The 16,742-nt window shown below is 38.6% G+C and overlaps 1 protein-coding gene across 1 annotated transcript; it reads left to right on the top strand.

The window, feature by feature from the left end:
* The first annotated feature begins 12 nt into the window (after positions 1 to 12).
* LOC108416675 (myosin heavy chain, fast skeletal muscle-like) lies at positions 13 to 12,403 on the top strand. The gene is made up of 41 exons (XM_037532415.1): positions 13 to 52; positions 170 to 218; positions 1,336 to 1,548; positions 1,899 to 2,042; positions 2,166 to 2,322; positions 2,500 to 2,527; positions 2,879 to 2,990; positions 3,069 to 3,161; positions 3,255 to 3,318; positions 3,710 to 3,808; positions 3,902 to 4,005; positions 4,092 to 4,230; positions 4,312 to 4,430; positions 4,518 to 4,667; positions 4,763 to 4,933; positions 5,032 to 5,338; positions 5,484 to 5,557; positions 5,664 to 5,751; positions 5,836 to 5,953; positions 6,057 to 6,180; positions 6,678 to 6,814; positions 6,935 to 7,190; positions 7,272 to 7,514; positions 7,643 to 7,819; positions 7,907 to 8,052; positions 8,146 to 8,236; positions 8,341 to 8,730; positions 8,943 to 9,069; positions 9,156 to 9,274; positions 9,393 to 9,589; positions 9,693 to 9,876; positions 9,961 to 10,126; positions 10,235 to 10,359; positions 10,442 to 10,750; positions 10,840 to 11,043; positions 11,132 to 11,257; positions 11,338 to 11,508; positions 11,592 to 11,696; positions 11,779 to 11,874; positions 12,004 to 12,135; positions 12,279 to 12,403. Exons 3-41 carry the CDS (start codon positions 1,348 to 1,350, stop codon positions 12,297 to 12,299), a joined length of 5,814 nt encoding a protein of 1,937 aa, XP_037388312.1. The 5' UTR covers positions 13 to 52; positions 170 to 218; positions 1,336 to 1,347; the 3' UTR covers positions 12,300 to 12,403.
* Positions 12,404 to 16,742: the final 4,339 nt, after the last annotated feature.

Below are 16,742 nucleotides of genomic sequence, written 5' to 3'. Positions count from 1 at the left end.
GTATATAAGAGGCTCCTCCAAGCACTGAGGCCAGCCCAGGAACCCTGCAAAGGTGAGTCTTACTAACTGATTACAATTATTTAATTCTGAGAAAAGTCTTCTTGGATAATTTTAATAATATTATTACAATTCTGTTTTGATTTGTTTCTCAACTGTTCTCTTCTTTCAGAATATACAGTCTTTTCTGTTCACCATTTCCTTCACTTGGGAACAAAAAGGTAAGGTGTGAGTAGTGAGGCATGGGGTATAACCCAGCGCAGTAACAAATATTGTTATGAAATTAAATAAGTTAAAGGAAAATGTGCTTTCGGTCATCTCGTATTGATAGTAACATAATCTCTGATCTCCTTTCAAATCAGTCAGAGTGATATTTATCAGGATTAATTATATTTTTGTTACACTAGGAAAGATTTTTTTTTATCATAGCATTTTATGACAAGTGAGATGTGTGTAAGTCACAGAATTCACAGCTACATTACTTTCATTCCCCTTTAACATAGCACTGTACTGATAAAGTAAACTAAATACAGTGAGAGCTACCCAGTGCAGCCTATACAAGAAGGGGTGATGGTAACATGTTGCAACAACGAAGCCATCCAATGTGAGAATTCTATATGTCCCCATATAAATTAATTTCACTGGAAACATTTCATAAAACTGATAACATGTAAATACAATATATGTAAAGTTTCATTGTGCTGATATTTGATGTTATACTTTGTAGTGAAAAATGATAGTGGCTCACTGACCACATTTACGTTGATGCATGAAAACCTTGACATGGAACTGTACTGAAATAATTGTAATTATTAAGTGAAGTTTCACCTTCGCATCTAACCCAGCCATGAAGTGAAATACCACATACACACTAGTGAGCACACACACACACTAGGGGGCAGTGAGCACACTTACCCGGAGTGGTGGGCAGCCATATCCACGGCAGCTGGGGAGCAAATGGGGGTTAGCTGTCTTGCTCAAGGTCACCTCTGTCTTGGACTGTCAGCTCTGGGAATCGAACCGGCAACCTTCCAGTCACAGGGCCAGTTCCCTAACCTCCAGCTCACGACTGCCACTTTTACCCTTCTATGTAGGTTTCGCTGAATTGTTCATAAGTGTTGAAATCATGAAATCATAGGTTGCTTGTATAAAAAAGTTGAATCCTTTTTACACAAGCAGCCTATTCTATACAAGTAATCCATGTATTAGGTGTTAGGATATGCCCCACTCTACTCAAACATCTTGTGCATGACATTGCTGGTCTACGTAAGATTTTATTACACTAGCCAGAAGTAGTCTTTTAAAGAAAACTGACAAACATATGAATTGTCTTCACAGTAAAACACCATCATGGGGGATGGAGAGATGGAATGTTTTGGGCCGGCGGCCATCTACCTCCGCAAGTCAGAAAAGGAGAGGATTGAGGCCCAGAACAAACCCTTTGATGCTAAAACAGCATACTTTGTGGCTGAGCCCGCTGAGATGTACCTCAAGGGTACACTAAAGAGTAAAGAGGGTGGCAAAGCCACTGTCGAAACTCTGTGTGGCAAAGTAAGCGAAAAGACCTATGACGAGGTTGTAGGGCCTCATTCACTAACCGTGCTCAAGAAGATAGTACTTAAAACCCAAGAGGCCCATAGTTCTCAAAGTTGTATTGCTTGTTAATGGTACTGCTGAGTATATCCAACACATACAAAGAGATCCATCATATTGTTCATCTGTAAATGTAAAATGACTGTTTGTCTGGGAATGTATTGTAATGCAATGAATTTCAGCCTGATCATGGCCATGAAGAGACCAGGACATAGGCGTACATGTAAATGCTTCATACAATGCACTGTGTATCTCTCAGACATTCTATTTAATTACAAATCAAACTAATCTAAGTTGTTTTTGTACAGACCCTCACAGTTAAGGAGGATGATATCTATCCAATGAATCCTCCCAAATTTGACAAAATTGAAGACATGGCCATGATGACCCACTTGAACGAGCCCTGTGTGCTGTATAACCTCAAAGAGCGTTACGCAGCATGGATGATCTATGTAAGTTAATTCAAAAGAACAATTATATATATACATTCATACATACATACACACACACACACACACACACACAAAAAGTGAGTTATATTACAATTCTGGAAATGTTTCTATTCACATCTTCAGACCTACTCAGGGTTGTTCTGCGTCACTGTGAACCCCTACAAGTGGCTCCCAGTATATGATGCAGTTGTTGTGACTGGATACAGAGGCAAAAAGAGAATTGAAGCCCCACCCCACATCTTCTCCATCTCTGATAACGCATATCAGTTCATGCTCACTGGTATGATATTCCTCAAACAAAAAAAGGAAAACAGTACATAAAAATAAAACAACTTAAGAGAAAGGAAGTAAAGTCGCACGGAAAACTGTTAAAACTGTAAAAATGGATCATTGTGAATAATGTGACATGTTATCCTTAATAGTATATAATGCTATCCTATACAATGTTTTCCTTTAGATCGTGAAAACCAGTCCATCCTGATCACGTAAGTGCAACCTGATATCCCTATGAAGGAGCTTTTACATTAGCATTCTTTGTTTCTAAGATATCACCAATGCAAATGATTGGGTGCCAATCTGAGCTAAAATCAGCATCTGCCAAATACTACAGCTCACTCTTAAAGAAGCACTCTTCTCTTTCATATTCAGTGCATATGCAGATTTAGTACATTTAACATTTTGAGGTGCTTCTGATGTGACGATTGACCCACATGATAAAATGATAACAGAAACTCTCAAAGACATCAGTAAATTAAGTAATTTCTAAAATTCTGAAAATACTCTGAAAACAAAGCGCATTATTATTAAAACTTAATATTGTTCACTTCTATTCTCAGTGGAGAATCTGGTGCAGGAAAGACTGTGAACACCAAACGAGTCATCCAGTACTTTGCCATAATTGCAATGACTGGACAGAAGAAGGCAGAGCCTGTTCCTGGCAAAATGCAGGTAAATAAATCACTATTGTAGGATTTTCAGAACACTTGTGAGTGAACTCCTTACTAAAATGTATGTTATCACATCTAGGGTTCGCTGGAGGACCAAATCATTGCAGCCAACCCCCTCCTGGAAGCTTATGGTAATGCCAAGACTATCAGGAATGACAACTCTTCTCGTTTTGTAAGTACATACAAACAAGTTCAAACTCTGCATACAGCATAATGAAAAATACAAAAAATACAGAACCAATTAAAACATTTTATGAATTTCCAGGGCAAATTCATCAGAATTCATTTTGGACAAACTGGCAAGCTGGCATCAGCTGATATTGAAACCTGTAAGTTTCTGTCCTTAGAGAATTTCATTCATTTATTTTATTATTCTGTAAATCCTACTGTCCTCCCTCAATGATGTCATGTGTTAATACAATAAACATGAGATGTGTATAACAGAATAAGAATCTGTACTGGAAAACGACGGAACATGTTACCTACAAAACTGTGGGGGGCTATTGTAACTTTAAAAAAAGGGGTACCTGCTATGTGCCCAAAGCAGCAAGCAAACACTCCACAGCCTGTCTGCACTTGTTTGTTTTTCATTAACTCGGCAACACTGCACCACTTTACTCTCTTCAGTTCAAGAACATTAGATTAAAAATCTAACTGAAACAATGAAGGCACAGATCATGTTAGTAAATGCAACTATTACTAATATCAACATTTTGACAGATCTACTGGAAAAGTCAAGAGTCACTTTCCAGCTGTCTGCTGAGAGGAGCTACCACATCTTCTACCAGCTCATGACTGGACACAAGCCAGAGCTGCTTGGTACGGAACCTAAAAGTCTTATTGCTACCATTTCTTCTTAGTTTAGTTGTAGAACTGATCTGGTCTAAAGACTTTATTTTGTCTTTCACACAGAGGCACTGCTCATCACCACCAACCCCTATGACTACCATATGATCAGCCAGGGTGAAATCACAGTTAAGAGCATCAACGATGTGGAAGAATTCATTGCCACAGATGTAAGTACAACTTCACTGAACTTCAGATGTTTTTTTTTTTAAATATGCCTCATTCTGGTCCATCAAATCTGTTTCACCAAACACAGACTGCTATTGACATTCTGGGCTTCACTGCTGATGAGAAAATTAACATCTACAAACTGACTGGTGCTGTGGTGCATCACGGCAACATGAAGTTCAAGCAGAAGCAGAGAGAGGAGCAGGCTGAGCCTGACGGCACTGAGGGTAAATCACAAGATAAATTTGGCTTAATTAGAAGCATTTGCATCAATTCCTAACAAGAAACATTTTAACATTTTTCTTCAGTGGCTGATAAAATCGCCTACCTTCTGGGCCTGAACTCAGCTGACATGCTGAAAGCTTTGTGCTACCCCAGAGTCAAGGTCGGAAACGAATTTGTGACCAAAGGCCAGACTGTACCTCAGGTAATGTGCTATTATTTGACCAAGACAAAAATAAAGGTTTTTTTCAAATACCTACGAAGTAACAAAGAATACTTTTGAACTCTACAGGTCAACAATTCAACAATGGCTCTTTGCAAGTCTATCTATGAGAAAATGTTCTTGTGGATGGTCGTTCGTATCAATGAGATGTTGGACACAAAACAGCAGAGGCAGTTCTTCATTGGTGTGCTGGACATCGCTGGATTTGAGATCTTTGATGTAAATACAAAATATTTATAGTTCAGTCATAGTCAAGTGACACAAATTATAAAATAAACAATATATTCTATGAACATGGTTCTTTTGAAATACAGTTCAACAGCTTGGAGCAGCTGTGCATCAACTTCACAAATGAGAAACTGCAACAGTTCTTCAACCACCACATGTTTGTGCTGGAACAAGAGGAGTACAAGAAAGAAGGGATTGAATGGGTGTTCATTGACTTTGGTATGGACCTGGCTGCCTGCATTGAGCTTATTGAGAAGGTAATGTGCTTAGAACCAACAGCCACTTTCAAAGAACAAACACTATCTTTACAAAGGTGCTCTCATGTAACTCCCCTGTCTAAATCTGTCATAATTAGCCAATGGGCATCTTCTCCATCCTTGAAGAGGAGTGCATGTTTCCCAAGGCAACAGATACATCCTTCAAGAACAAGCTGCATGACCAGCATCTTGGCAAGAGCAACGCCTTCCAGAAGCCAAAGCCTGCCAAGGGCAAAGCAGAAGCCCATTTCTCTCTTGTGCACTATGCTGGCACTGTAGATTACAACATTACTGGCTGGCTGGACAAGAACAAAGACCCCCTGAATGACTCTGTTGTTCAGCTGTACCAGAAGTCAGCAAACAAACTTCTGTCCCACCTGTATGTAGGTCACGCTGCTGCTGATGGTAAGGAGACAAAAAAACTTATACATGCTTAAAAAAATCTACTTATACATAATTTTTGAGAACTAATGGAAATCAGTACAAAGATTTATTAAATCTGCAGCAGTAACTACACTATCATACAGATTAATTACATTTTTTTTGATAGATGCTGGTGGAAAAGGTAAGAAGGGTGGGAAAAAGAAGGGCGGTTCCTTCCAGACTGTGTCTGCTCTGTTCAGGGTAACACACTTTTATACTGAAATAAGATATGAATATTAGAAGAGGATGCATGTGCCAGTCTGCATGACCTTAGTTAACAGACACTGTCATGACACAAAATCCACAGGAGAACTTGGCCAAGCTGATGACCAACTTGAGGAGCACTCACCCTCACTTTGTCCGCTGCTTGATTCCTAATGAGTCCAAGACTCCAGGTAGGTGCTCTTCATAACATGTATATTGCGAAAATATATTCAAAATACAAAATATACATGGCATCATTACTCCTATACCTTTAGGTCTGATGGAGAATTTCCTAGTTATCCACCAGCTGAGGTGTAATGGTGTGCTGGAGGGTATCAGAATCTGCAGAAAGGGATTCCCCAGCAGAATCCTCTACGGTGACTTCAAGCAAAGGTCGCTTTCATAGTCGTCTCATTTAAAAACATAAAACAGTTACAAAATAGTTCCAAACAGTTACTAATTTGCCACATTTACTGAATCACAATTGTGAAAACAGATACAAAGTCCTGAATGCCAGTGTCATCCCAGAGGGACAGTTCATTGACAATAAAAAAGCCTCAGAGAAACTGCTGGGCTCCATTGATGTGGATCACACCCAGTACAAGTTTGGGCACACCAAGGTTAGTGTTACTATTAATGGTAGCTCAAATTATTTTCATAACATGGTAATATAGCATATTGGAAGTCTAAAATTTATTTCATGTATATTAATGACCGACTACTTAACTAAAATATAAAATCTGTGTCAATGTCTGCAATGGTGAAACATGGTACCTGTCTGTTACTTTCTAAACTGCTTATGTTTCCGGGTCGACGGCGGGGGGGCATGAAGCCAATCTGAGTGGTCATTGGGCAGAAGGCAGGATACACCTTAGATAGGTCACTAGTCCATGGAAAAATACACAGAGAATATAAATATCTGTGGTGAATTAGATGACATTTTTAAGTTTCTTGGTGGAGCAGGACAAGCATGAATGAACGAGGTCCCATACTAATACAGAATGCTTTATAACAGCAAATGTGAGCTAAATTCTACGAGTGTGTAAATATATGTTAAACATACTTTGTAGGTACACAGTAAAAGCTGGGTCAGTAACTTTATAAAATGTCTGTTTAGGTCTTCTTCAAAGCTGGTCTACTTGGTACACTTGAGGAGATGCGAGATGAAAAACTAGCATCTCTGGTGACAATGACTCAAGCATTGTGTCGTGGCTACCTTATGAGGAGAGAGTTTGTCAAGATGATGGAGAGGAGGTATTTTTAGATTAATAAAGCAGACAGACATCACATGAATATTTAAACAAACAAGAATAATCAAGATATAATCTTAAAATTGAAAATGCAGCATGAAGAACTGAACCATCTTCATTCTAGGGAGTCCATCTATAGCATTCAATACAACATCCGCTCATTCATGAATGTGAAACACTGGCCATGGATGAAGCTGTACTTCAAGATCAAGCCTCTTCTGAAGAGTGCAGAAACAGAAAAAGAAATGGCTGCCATGAAAGAGAACTATGAGAAAATGAAGGAAGATCTGGCAAAAGCACTGGCCAAGAAGAAAGAGCTTGAAGAGAAGATGGTGTCACTTCTTCAGGAGAAAAATGACCTGCAACTGGCAGTAACATCTGTAAGTCTTTACAATGAAGTTTGCACATTCCAAGACATGGGATAATCTTAAAAATGTTTAAAAAATCCTAATAACTCACAGGAAACAGAGAATCTGGCTGATGCTGAGGAAAGGTGTGAGGGCCTCATTAAGAGCAAGATCCAGCTTGAGGCCAAACTCAAAGAGACAAATGAGAGGCTGGAGGATGAGGAGGAAATCAATGCTGAGCTGACCGCCAAGAAGAGGAAACTGGAGGATGAGTGCTCTGAGCTGAAGAAGGACATTGATGATCTGGAACTCACCTTGGCTAAAGTGGAGAAGGAGAAACATGCCACTGAGAACAAGGTTAATAGTTTATACATATAAGTGCAGTTAAAGACTGTGGAAGATTAGACGTGCAAGGTTTATATCATGTGAGAAAGCAATATTCATAAATTAATGATAATATACCGTTTCAAAATGTTTTCACACAGGTGAAAAACTTGACTGAGGAGATGGCCTCTCAGGATGAGAGCATTGCCAAGCTTACCAAGGAGAAGAAAGCCCTCCAAGAGGCACACCAGCAAACTCTTGATGATCTCCAGGCAGAGGAAGACAAAGTCAACACTTTGACCAAATCTAAGACAAAGCTTGAACAACAAGTGGATGATGTAAGATCAAACAAAAATATATACAATAAATGTACTCTACAGTCCTTCTGTGCCTTCCTCAGAATCTCTGCTTTCCATAAATTATAGCTTGAAGGTTCATTGGAGCAAGAGAAAAAACTCCGCATGGACCTTGAAAGAGCCAAGAGGAAGCTTGAGGGTGACTTGAAACTGGCACAGGAGTCCATAATGGACCTGGAGAATGAAAAGCAGCAGTCTGAAGAGAAGATCAAAAAGTATATAAACCACCATACAGTGTAGATAACAAATAATTCATTTGTTCAAACGACATTAAAATAAGGATGTATTCTATGCCATTTTCATGACAGGAAAGACTTTGAAATCAGCCAACTTCTGAGCAGAATTGAAGATGAACAATCCTTGGGTGCTCAGCTTCAGAAGAAGATTAAGGAGCTCCAGGTAATTCGTCTCTGCAGAAACATAACATTCAATTAAGCTACATTTAACGTAATCTATTAATACATCTAACACATATATCTAATGACTGAAAATCTTTCTTTCAGGCTCGTATTGAAGAGCTAGAAGAGGAAATTGAGGCTGAGCGTGCAGCTCGTGCTAAAGTTGAGAAGCAGAGAGCCGATCTTTCCAGGGAACTTGAAGAGATCAGTGAAAGGCTTGAAGAGGCTGGTGGAGCCACAGCTGCTCAGATAGAGATGAACAAGAAGCGTGAAGCTGAGTTCCAGAAACTGCGGCGTGATCTGGAAGAATCCACTCTGCAGCATGAAGCCACAGCTGCTGCCCTCCGCAAGAAACAAGCTGACAGTGTTGCTGAGCTTGGAGAGCAGATCGACAACCTTCAAAGGGTCAAACAGAAGCTGGAGAAGGAGAAGAGTGAATACAAGATGGAGATAGATGACCTGTCCAGTAACATGGAGGCTGTGGCAAAAGCAAAGGTGTGTTAACATTGAGAGGAAAAATACAGTTTGCATAGAAAACAATGTAGGATGTTTAGTTACTTCATGTTCTGTTTTATGCACATTAAAGCTCAGCTAAGGTGGATGAAATGTGCTTGAAAGATTATATACTGCATTCCATACGGGATATAATTAAAATGTGTCAGCATCCTTCTTCATTTCAATTATTTTCACTGAGTATATATTTCTAGGCAAATCTAGAGAAGATGTGTCGGACTCTTGAGGATCAGCTCAGCGAATTCAAAGCTAAAAATGATGAACATGTTCGTCAACTGAATGATTTGAGTGCACAAAGAGCAAGACTACAGACTGAGAATGGTAACTAAAGGGAAAACAAGTAAGCAATTAAAATTATTGAAAATTTGCTTCACTTTTATAATCTAATTTCCTTAAACTTTTCCAAGGTGAATTTACCCGTCAGCTGGAGGAGAAAGAAGCACTTGTTTCTCAGCTGACCAGAGGAAAACAGGCTTACACACAGCAGATTGAAGAACTCAAAAGACAAATTGAGGAGGAAGTCAAGGTACTATTAAAATGCAGTATTTGACATAATTTTAATTGTTTCACATTTGTATTATAGTTCAGCAACACCAAGTTAAAACAACAAGCACTGTTTCAAAAAAGTGTGTGTTTCATTTTAGGCAAAGAACGCTCTGGCTCATGCTGTCCAGTCAGCACGTCATGACTGTGATTTGCTCAGAGAGCAGTTTGAGGAAGAGCAGGAGGCCAAGGCTGAGCTGCAGCGTGGAATGTCCAAGGCCAACAGTGAAGTGGCTCAGTGGAGAAGCAAATATGAGACAGATGCCATCCAGCGTACTGAGGAGCTTGAAGAGGCCAAGTTAGTAAATGCTGAATTGTAACAAGTATACAGTTCCTCATTTTCAACACAAAGACACAGTTGCTAGATAAACATGTCACATTACAAAATTTGACCTTCTCAGGAAAAAGCTTGCCCAGCGTCTACAAGATGCTGAGGAATCGATTGAAGCTGTAAATTCCAAGTGTGCCTCTCTGGAGAAGACCAAACAGAGACTTCACGGTGAAGTGGAGGACCTCATGATTGATGTTGAGAGAGCCAATGCTCTGGCTGCCAATCTTGACAAGAAGCAAAAGAACTTTGACAAGGTAAAGGGCTTGTTGGCTAAAACTGAACAATGAAAATGCACCAAAATCTGTCTGTCTGAATACAAATGTAATTTTACCTTCTAGGTTTTGGCAGAATGGAAGCAGAAGTATGAAGAAGGTCAGGCTGAGCTGGAGGGAGCTCAGAAAGAGGCTCGCTCTCTCAACACTGAACTCTTTAAGATGAAGAACTCATATGAGGAAGCTCTTGACCAGCTGGAGACCCTGAAGAGAGAGAACAAGAATCTGCAGCGTATGTGACTTAGAAATTAACAGGCACATACAAATGTTAATAGAAATATTTTTAAACAATAAATTAAGACAAACAAAAAGCAATTACTACTCTCATTTCTCATTTCAGAGGAGATTTCTGACCTGACTGAACAGATTGGTGAGACTGGAAAGACCATCCATGAACTGGAGAAGGCAAAGAAAACAGTGGAGACTGAGAAATCAGAAATCCAGACAGCTCTTGAAGAAGCCGAGGTAACACGACACGTAACGTGAGTAAATGTAAAGGTATAACTGGTTTGCAGGAAACAGTTTAATATTTAACGTTATTTTTCAGGGCACACTTGAACATGAAGAATCCAAGATTCTTCGTATCCAACTCGAGCTCAACCAGGTAAAGAGTGAGATTGACAGGAAGCTTGCTGAGAAGGATGAGGAGATGGAGCAGATTAAGAGGAACAGTCAGAGGGTGATCGAGTCCATGCAGAGCACTCTGGATTCTGAGATCAGGAGCAGAAATGATGCTCTGAGAATCAAGAAGAAAATGGAAGGAGATCTCAATGAGATGGAGATTCAGCTGAGCCATGCAAACCGTCAGGCTGCAGAGGCACAGAAGCAGCTCAGAAATGTTCAAGGACAACTCAAGGTATTTTCTCACTTCAATTCATACTTCCTTTCTAACATCCTAATCCTAGTCACCTAGACACTGAACAACTGTAATTAATTTTCCATAAGGATGCCCAACTGCACCTTGATGAGGCTTTAAGAGGACAGGAAGAAATGAAGGAGCAGGTTGCCATGGTGGAGCGCAGGAATAACCTGATGCTGGCAGAGATTGAGGAGCTGAGAGCTGCACTGGAGCAGACAGAGAGAGGCCGCAAAGTGGCTGAACAAGAGCTGGTTGATATCAGTGAGCGCGTGGCATTACTGCACTCTCAGGTATGTTCTACCAGCTCATTAGTTTGCTGTTCCTTTCAACTTCCTTGCCAAATCACCTTAAGGGCTTGACTGTAATTCCTTTTAACAGAATACCAGTCTAATCAACACCAAGAAGAAGCTTGAGGCTGATCTGGTGCAGATTCAAGGTGAGGTGGATGATACAGTTCAGGAGGCGAGAAATGCTGAAGAGAAGGCCAAGAAGGCTATCACTGATGTGAGTGTTTAACTGCACAGATTTTACATGTGTCTTCTATAACGGAAAAAAGGAAATTGATTTCATGGTTTATATTATAGGCTGCCATGATGGCAGAGGAGCTGAAGAAAGAACAGGACACCAGTGCTCACCTGGAGAGGATGAAGAAGAACCTTGAGGTTACAGTCAAAGATCTACAGCATCGCCTGGATGAGGCTGAGAGCCTTGCCATGAAGGGTGGAAAGAAACAGCTTCAGAAACTGGAGTCTAGGGTATGACACACTCTTTATCCAGTGGAAATAGAAAAGAATACATTATTTTGTTTAAATTTGACACATAAAACATTGTATTCTAGGTGCGTGAGCTGGAGACTGAGGTTGAAGGTGAGCAGAGACGCGGCGCTGATGCTGTTAAAGGAGTTCGCAAATATGAGAGGAGAGTGAAAGAACTCACCTACCAGGTAAAGCACTAACTGAGTAACATACACACTATAAAAACAATATCTACTAGACCAAGCAAACCCTACAACAGAACCTTTGCAGACTGAAGAAGACAAGAAGAATGTAAACAGACTGCAGGATCTGGTGGACAAGCTGCAGCTCAAAGTGAAGGCCTACAAGAGACAGGCTGAGGAAGCTGTAAGTGTGCCATTACGTGTCTTGCATTGTACATGCAGTGCAATATAATGAGTGACAAGACCATGCAGATGAACATGTTTCACTCATAAAAACAACATTAAACCATCTGACTTGACTTCATTCTCACAGGAGGAGCAGGCAAACACTCACCTGTCCAGGTTCAGGAAGGTGCAGCATGAGCTGGAGGAAGCTCAGGAGCGTGCTGACATTGCTGAGTCTCAGGTCAACAAACTCAGAGCCAGGAGCCGAGATGCTGGAAAGGTAAAGTCTACTTATTCAAAAAAAACACGGAAAGTCTTAGAAACACATGAGCTGCTGTTGGCATAAATCACAGTTCTTTTAAATGATCACTTTTAATAATCAGCAATACACTCTGTTACTAATAATATGTCTATGTGTTTTAGGGCAAGGAAGTGGCAGAATAAAGGGTGAAGACCACAAGGGACACTAACAAGCAATAATAAAATATGTATTTCTTGTTTAATGTCCATGCAAACTTTAGTTCAATAAAACTGACAGAAACAATCAAGTGTTTGTATTTTTTTACTTTTCTGTTCACAGAAATACTTGACCCACAATGCAAACTTATCTTCAGTACCAAAAAGAAAACAGCAAAGATTGTAAGCTGGTAAAAGTATAGTCAGTATAGTGTCATTTCACATTTCTTAAACACCTTGAGCACTTGCAATGGAGCATTAAAAAGAATTAAAATGAAAACTACTGTCAGGCTTCAGTTCATGTATTGTTATCTGTAAAACAAACCGTAACTGAAACAGCCTCTGAAATTTGTGGAAAGATGACATCAGAGAAACGGAGACTATAGAGTTACTGTGTACAGATACTGACCTTTACTTTATTAATAACAAGTAATAATTAGCTTTTACTATCTACATACAAAAATGCTATTCCAAAATACTAAAACAATTCAAATAAAAATATTGAATTGTGCACTTCAGGTTCAAAACCTGGCAATGCCACAGCCTAGACAGCCCAGGTCAGCAGTCTAGGAAGGGAAGAGGAATCTCTTAGCTCTGGCTTTCACATCACATCGAACATTAGTGGGAGTCCTACCCCTCAGGTAGGCATAAAAATGTAGTTAAAAAAAAAAACTAGCATAATTTATAAGAAGGCATCCACATTTGCTAATGTTAGTGTTTTTCTGAGCAAGCCCTACTTAAACTGTAAAAAAACTGTGACTAGTAAATCCAAGCCAAGCTCAAGTTAATTAACCCAAAACAGATTTGCAACTGGCTGCCTTATAATTTGATTACAGTTACAGTTTTACAGTAAGTGCTGACGACATATCAACTCCTGAAGGAAGTTAATAAGGAAGTTGTGTTCCTAAAGGACCACAAATTAGTAATTTTATGCCATGCATTCCTACTTAAATACCCCTTAAATACCAGCCTAAATTGCAACTGTGACTGAGAAGATGGATTCTCAGCTTCAGAAGAAGACTGAAGAATTCTATGGAATTCAACAGTGAGAACTAACAGAACTATTTTGATTTAAATTAAAATGATTAGAGAATACACAAATGACAAAAAATGGGTTGATTTTCATAATTTATTCACTTTTTTTTCATCATTTGAATTTTATAATAATAATGGCATTAAAAAAAAGCTCATCTCTATATTCGCTTGCAGGGCAACAATTAGTACAAAACAAAAAGACGCAAGTCTAGTACACAGTGGAAAGAATTACAGAGAAAACAAATTCTCCAAGGATCAAAGTTTCAGAAGACAGTAGCAGAGAAAATTGTGAGCAAGAAATGCTTTGAAATATTTTCACAGCTTTGCACTGCTTTGATGGCATCAATTATCTTCATTCTCAGATCCTCAGCGAACTATGTAAAGAAGCCCTTACCTGTTTACTGTAACCACGTCAAGTCAGAAAATATATCTTATTGCCAAGATATATTCAAAATGGGCTTGGCGTAAAATGAAAGATGGTTATACGCAAAGGAGCCTCATTCCCATTGTTAAATATGGTAGAAGATCTATGAGAACCTTGTTAAGGTACAGGATTTCAAGACATACCATGGGATTTTAAATTAAAATCTGCCTGCTAAAACGTGGCCTTATTTGGATCTTCTAATAAGGCACTGATTCAAAACATATGTGGTACTTTTGGTTCAGTAACCAAAGAAAAAGCTATTGACATGGCCATTACAATCACTTCAACTAAACACCACTAAAAAAAATCTACACAATCTGTGTAACTTCTGCAGCTTAAACGAATCATCTACGCATGTTATTCAGACCTAGAATGTATTCTGATAAGTAATAGGACAGCACGTATCTCGAGAGGTGCAGCAAGACAAGTCACGGCAGCAAAGAGATGTAAAGATAGAACAAGAAAACACAATTATCTGTCTAAATTTCTACCTGAAATTCTGATACTTAACTTAGATGTTTAAGTTAAACATCATTTCAGCTGTTCATTACAATATCGCATCTCACCGAACAAATATCCAAGGAGAACAGCAGACAGCCGACAAACACGATAAGTTTAAAGGAACAGTAGCATAGCTACGTTGAAAAAAATGTGTGGCTCTAAAAATAAAGCAAGTGTTCATGCTCAGAGCTGAAGGATCTCAGCTATGGAGTGCAGTTTAAGACTCTCATGTATCTGACCATTAAGACTGATATTTGAAACACAGAAAGTCATCAGTAGGACACTTCAGTGTGATTAATTGTGTTATCTAAACAACTGTATTTTAATATAACCTATGCACTTAAAACTTGAGAAGACTTGTAGTCGCAGGCAATCTTACTTAAAAAACCTAAAAAGTTTACACACAATATATATTCTAATTGGAAACCACTATATTTATAACGTAAACACATAACATTAAAGCCAAATATAAACATTTAGAAAAAGCATCTGAAATACAGTTCAATTCACGTTTAAACACTTATCAGATTAGAATGATTAACATAATGCAGCAGCTTCAGATACTGTGGAAAAAGTGGTATGATGCATGCACGATAACATGTAAAGCTTACAACTGCCCATTTACGTACACAGCCTTTCTCTGAATACTTCTAATCTACAATAAAGAGAAAAGGTGTGATATTACAGAAAAACATGCACAGACTTACTTCAGAAACTGGTGTTGTGGAGCATCTGGGAAACTCTTAGGGAGTCTGGCTAAACTCCTTTATCCTGCCTTCAGATATGGACTACAATTCTTGACCTCTGAGAGCATGGCTCTGTTTCTATATCTGCATTAATTACAAATGAGCTTATTAAACTGAGATATAGTGTTTCAGAATTTATGTTTATGATTCCAGTTTTCCCCAAGCAGCAGACTCTGAACTTTTACTGCATACTAATCATTTGCCAAGGACATATTATCTTTCATCTGGAAATAAGGGTTATAATCTGCTACTAGTAATAAATCTTTGGTTTTATAATACTAATAATAGTAATGAATACGATGCTTTCCAAAAGACAGCACTCTGTTTGGTCAGACCTCTTGTCAAGCTCAGTTAGCTTTGGATGACAGAAATAGGTAAATGTATATTCAAAACACTGAAAATACAGAACCTATTGATATTCTGTTTCGGTAAACACAGAGGAGGGAGTAAAAAGCAAAAGAAGTAGTGAAAGAAGTGACCCTGCAACAGAACACCAGTGACATCACACAGCTTCTCCAAATTTGATCTAAGATTTCTTCAGTGCCAAATTTGATCTCAGATTTCTTCAGTGCCAAAATCCCTTAAAAAGAAGACTCTTCTTGTAATCTTAGAATCATTTTAATATTACCAAGCATGCATGTTTAAAAATAAAACTCAATGAAAATATGGACCATGCACAGCGGAAAAGTATCATAGAGTATATTAGGATTTGTGTGAAACGGCACAATTCTTTCTACTGTTTTACGAGCTTACATTAATCTATAACATTATTTTTAAAATTATTAGTTTAGTCAAACGAAAACTGATCAAATAAGACAAAGAAAAGAAGAAAATGTTTCACCTCTTTTATCAAAATACCTGAATCTGAACTATTCTGTCTAAAAACATATGAAATAAAGTGTTGCGGTGACTGCTACAGAACACCAGTATTTCACAGTATAATATGATACAGGAGCACAACATCATCATTGCTACTTAGGGAGGAAATACACAAGCAAGAATCCATGACCAAACATAGCCTGAAGGTTCTGCTGAGTGAACACTAATGATCCTATATAAGAGGCTCCTCCAAGCACTGAGGCCAGCCCAGGAACCCTGCAAAGGTGAGTCTAACTGATTACAATTATTTAATTCTGAGAAAAGTCTTCTTGGATCATTTTAATAATATTATTACAATTCTGTTTTGATTTGTTTCTCAACTGTTCTCTTCTTTCAGAATATACAGCCTTTTCTGTTCACCATTTCCTTCACTTGGGAACAAAAAGGTAAGGTGTGAGTAGTGAGGCATGGGGCATAACCCAGCGCAGTAACAAATATTGTTATGAAATTAAATAAGTTAAAGGAAGATGTGCTTTCGGTCATCTCGTATTGATAGTAACATAATCTCTGATCTCCTTTCAAATCAGTCAGAGTGATATTTATCAGGATTAATTATATTTTTGTTACACTAGGAAAGATTTTGTTTTATCATAGCATTTTATGACAAGTGAGATGTGTGTAAGTCACAGAATTCACAGCTACATTACTTTCATTCCCCTTTAACATAGCACGGTACTGATAAAGTAAACTAAATACAGTGAGAGCTACCCAGTGCAGCCTATACAAGAAGGGGTGATGGTAACATGTTGCTACAACGAAGCCATCCAAAGAATACAATGTGAGAATTCCATATGTCCCCATATTAATGAATTTCACTGGAAACATTTCATAAAACTGATAACATGT

The sequence above is a fragment of the Pygocentrus nattereri genome, chromosome 21 (assembly GCF_015220715.1).
Source record: "Pygocentrus nattereri isolate fPygNat1 chromosome 21, fPygNat1.pri, whole genome shotgun sequence".
NCBI classification, from domain to species: domain Eukaryota; kingdom Metazoa; phylum Chordata; class Actinopteri; order Characiformes; family Serrasalmidae; genus Pygocentrus; species Pygocentrus nattereri.
Note: the sequence above shows the minus strand (reverse complement) of the source record. Positions and strands in the feature narration are given on the sequence as shown.

Coding starts and splice junctions, on each gene's coding strand:
- LOC108416675 (XM_037532415.1), top strand. CDS start 1,348: ATGGGGGATGGAGAGATGGAATGTTTTGGGCCGGCGGCCATCTACCTC. Junction 6,181..6,677: donor ACAAGTTTGGGCACACCAAG/GTTAGTGTTACT, acceptor ATGTCTGTTTAG/GTCTTCTTCAAAGCTGGTCT. Junction 10,751..10,839: donor ATGTTCAAGGACAACTCAAG/GTATTTTCTCAC, acceptor ATTTTCCATAAG/GATGCCCAACTGCACCTTGA.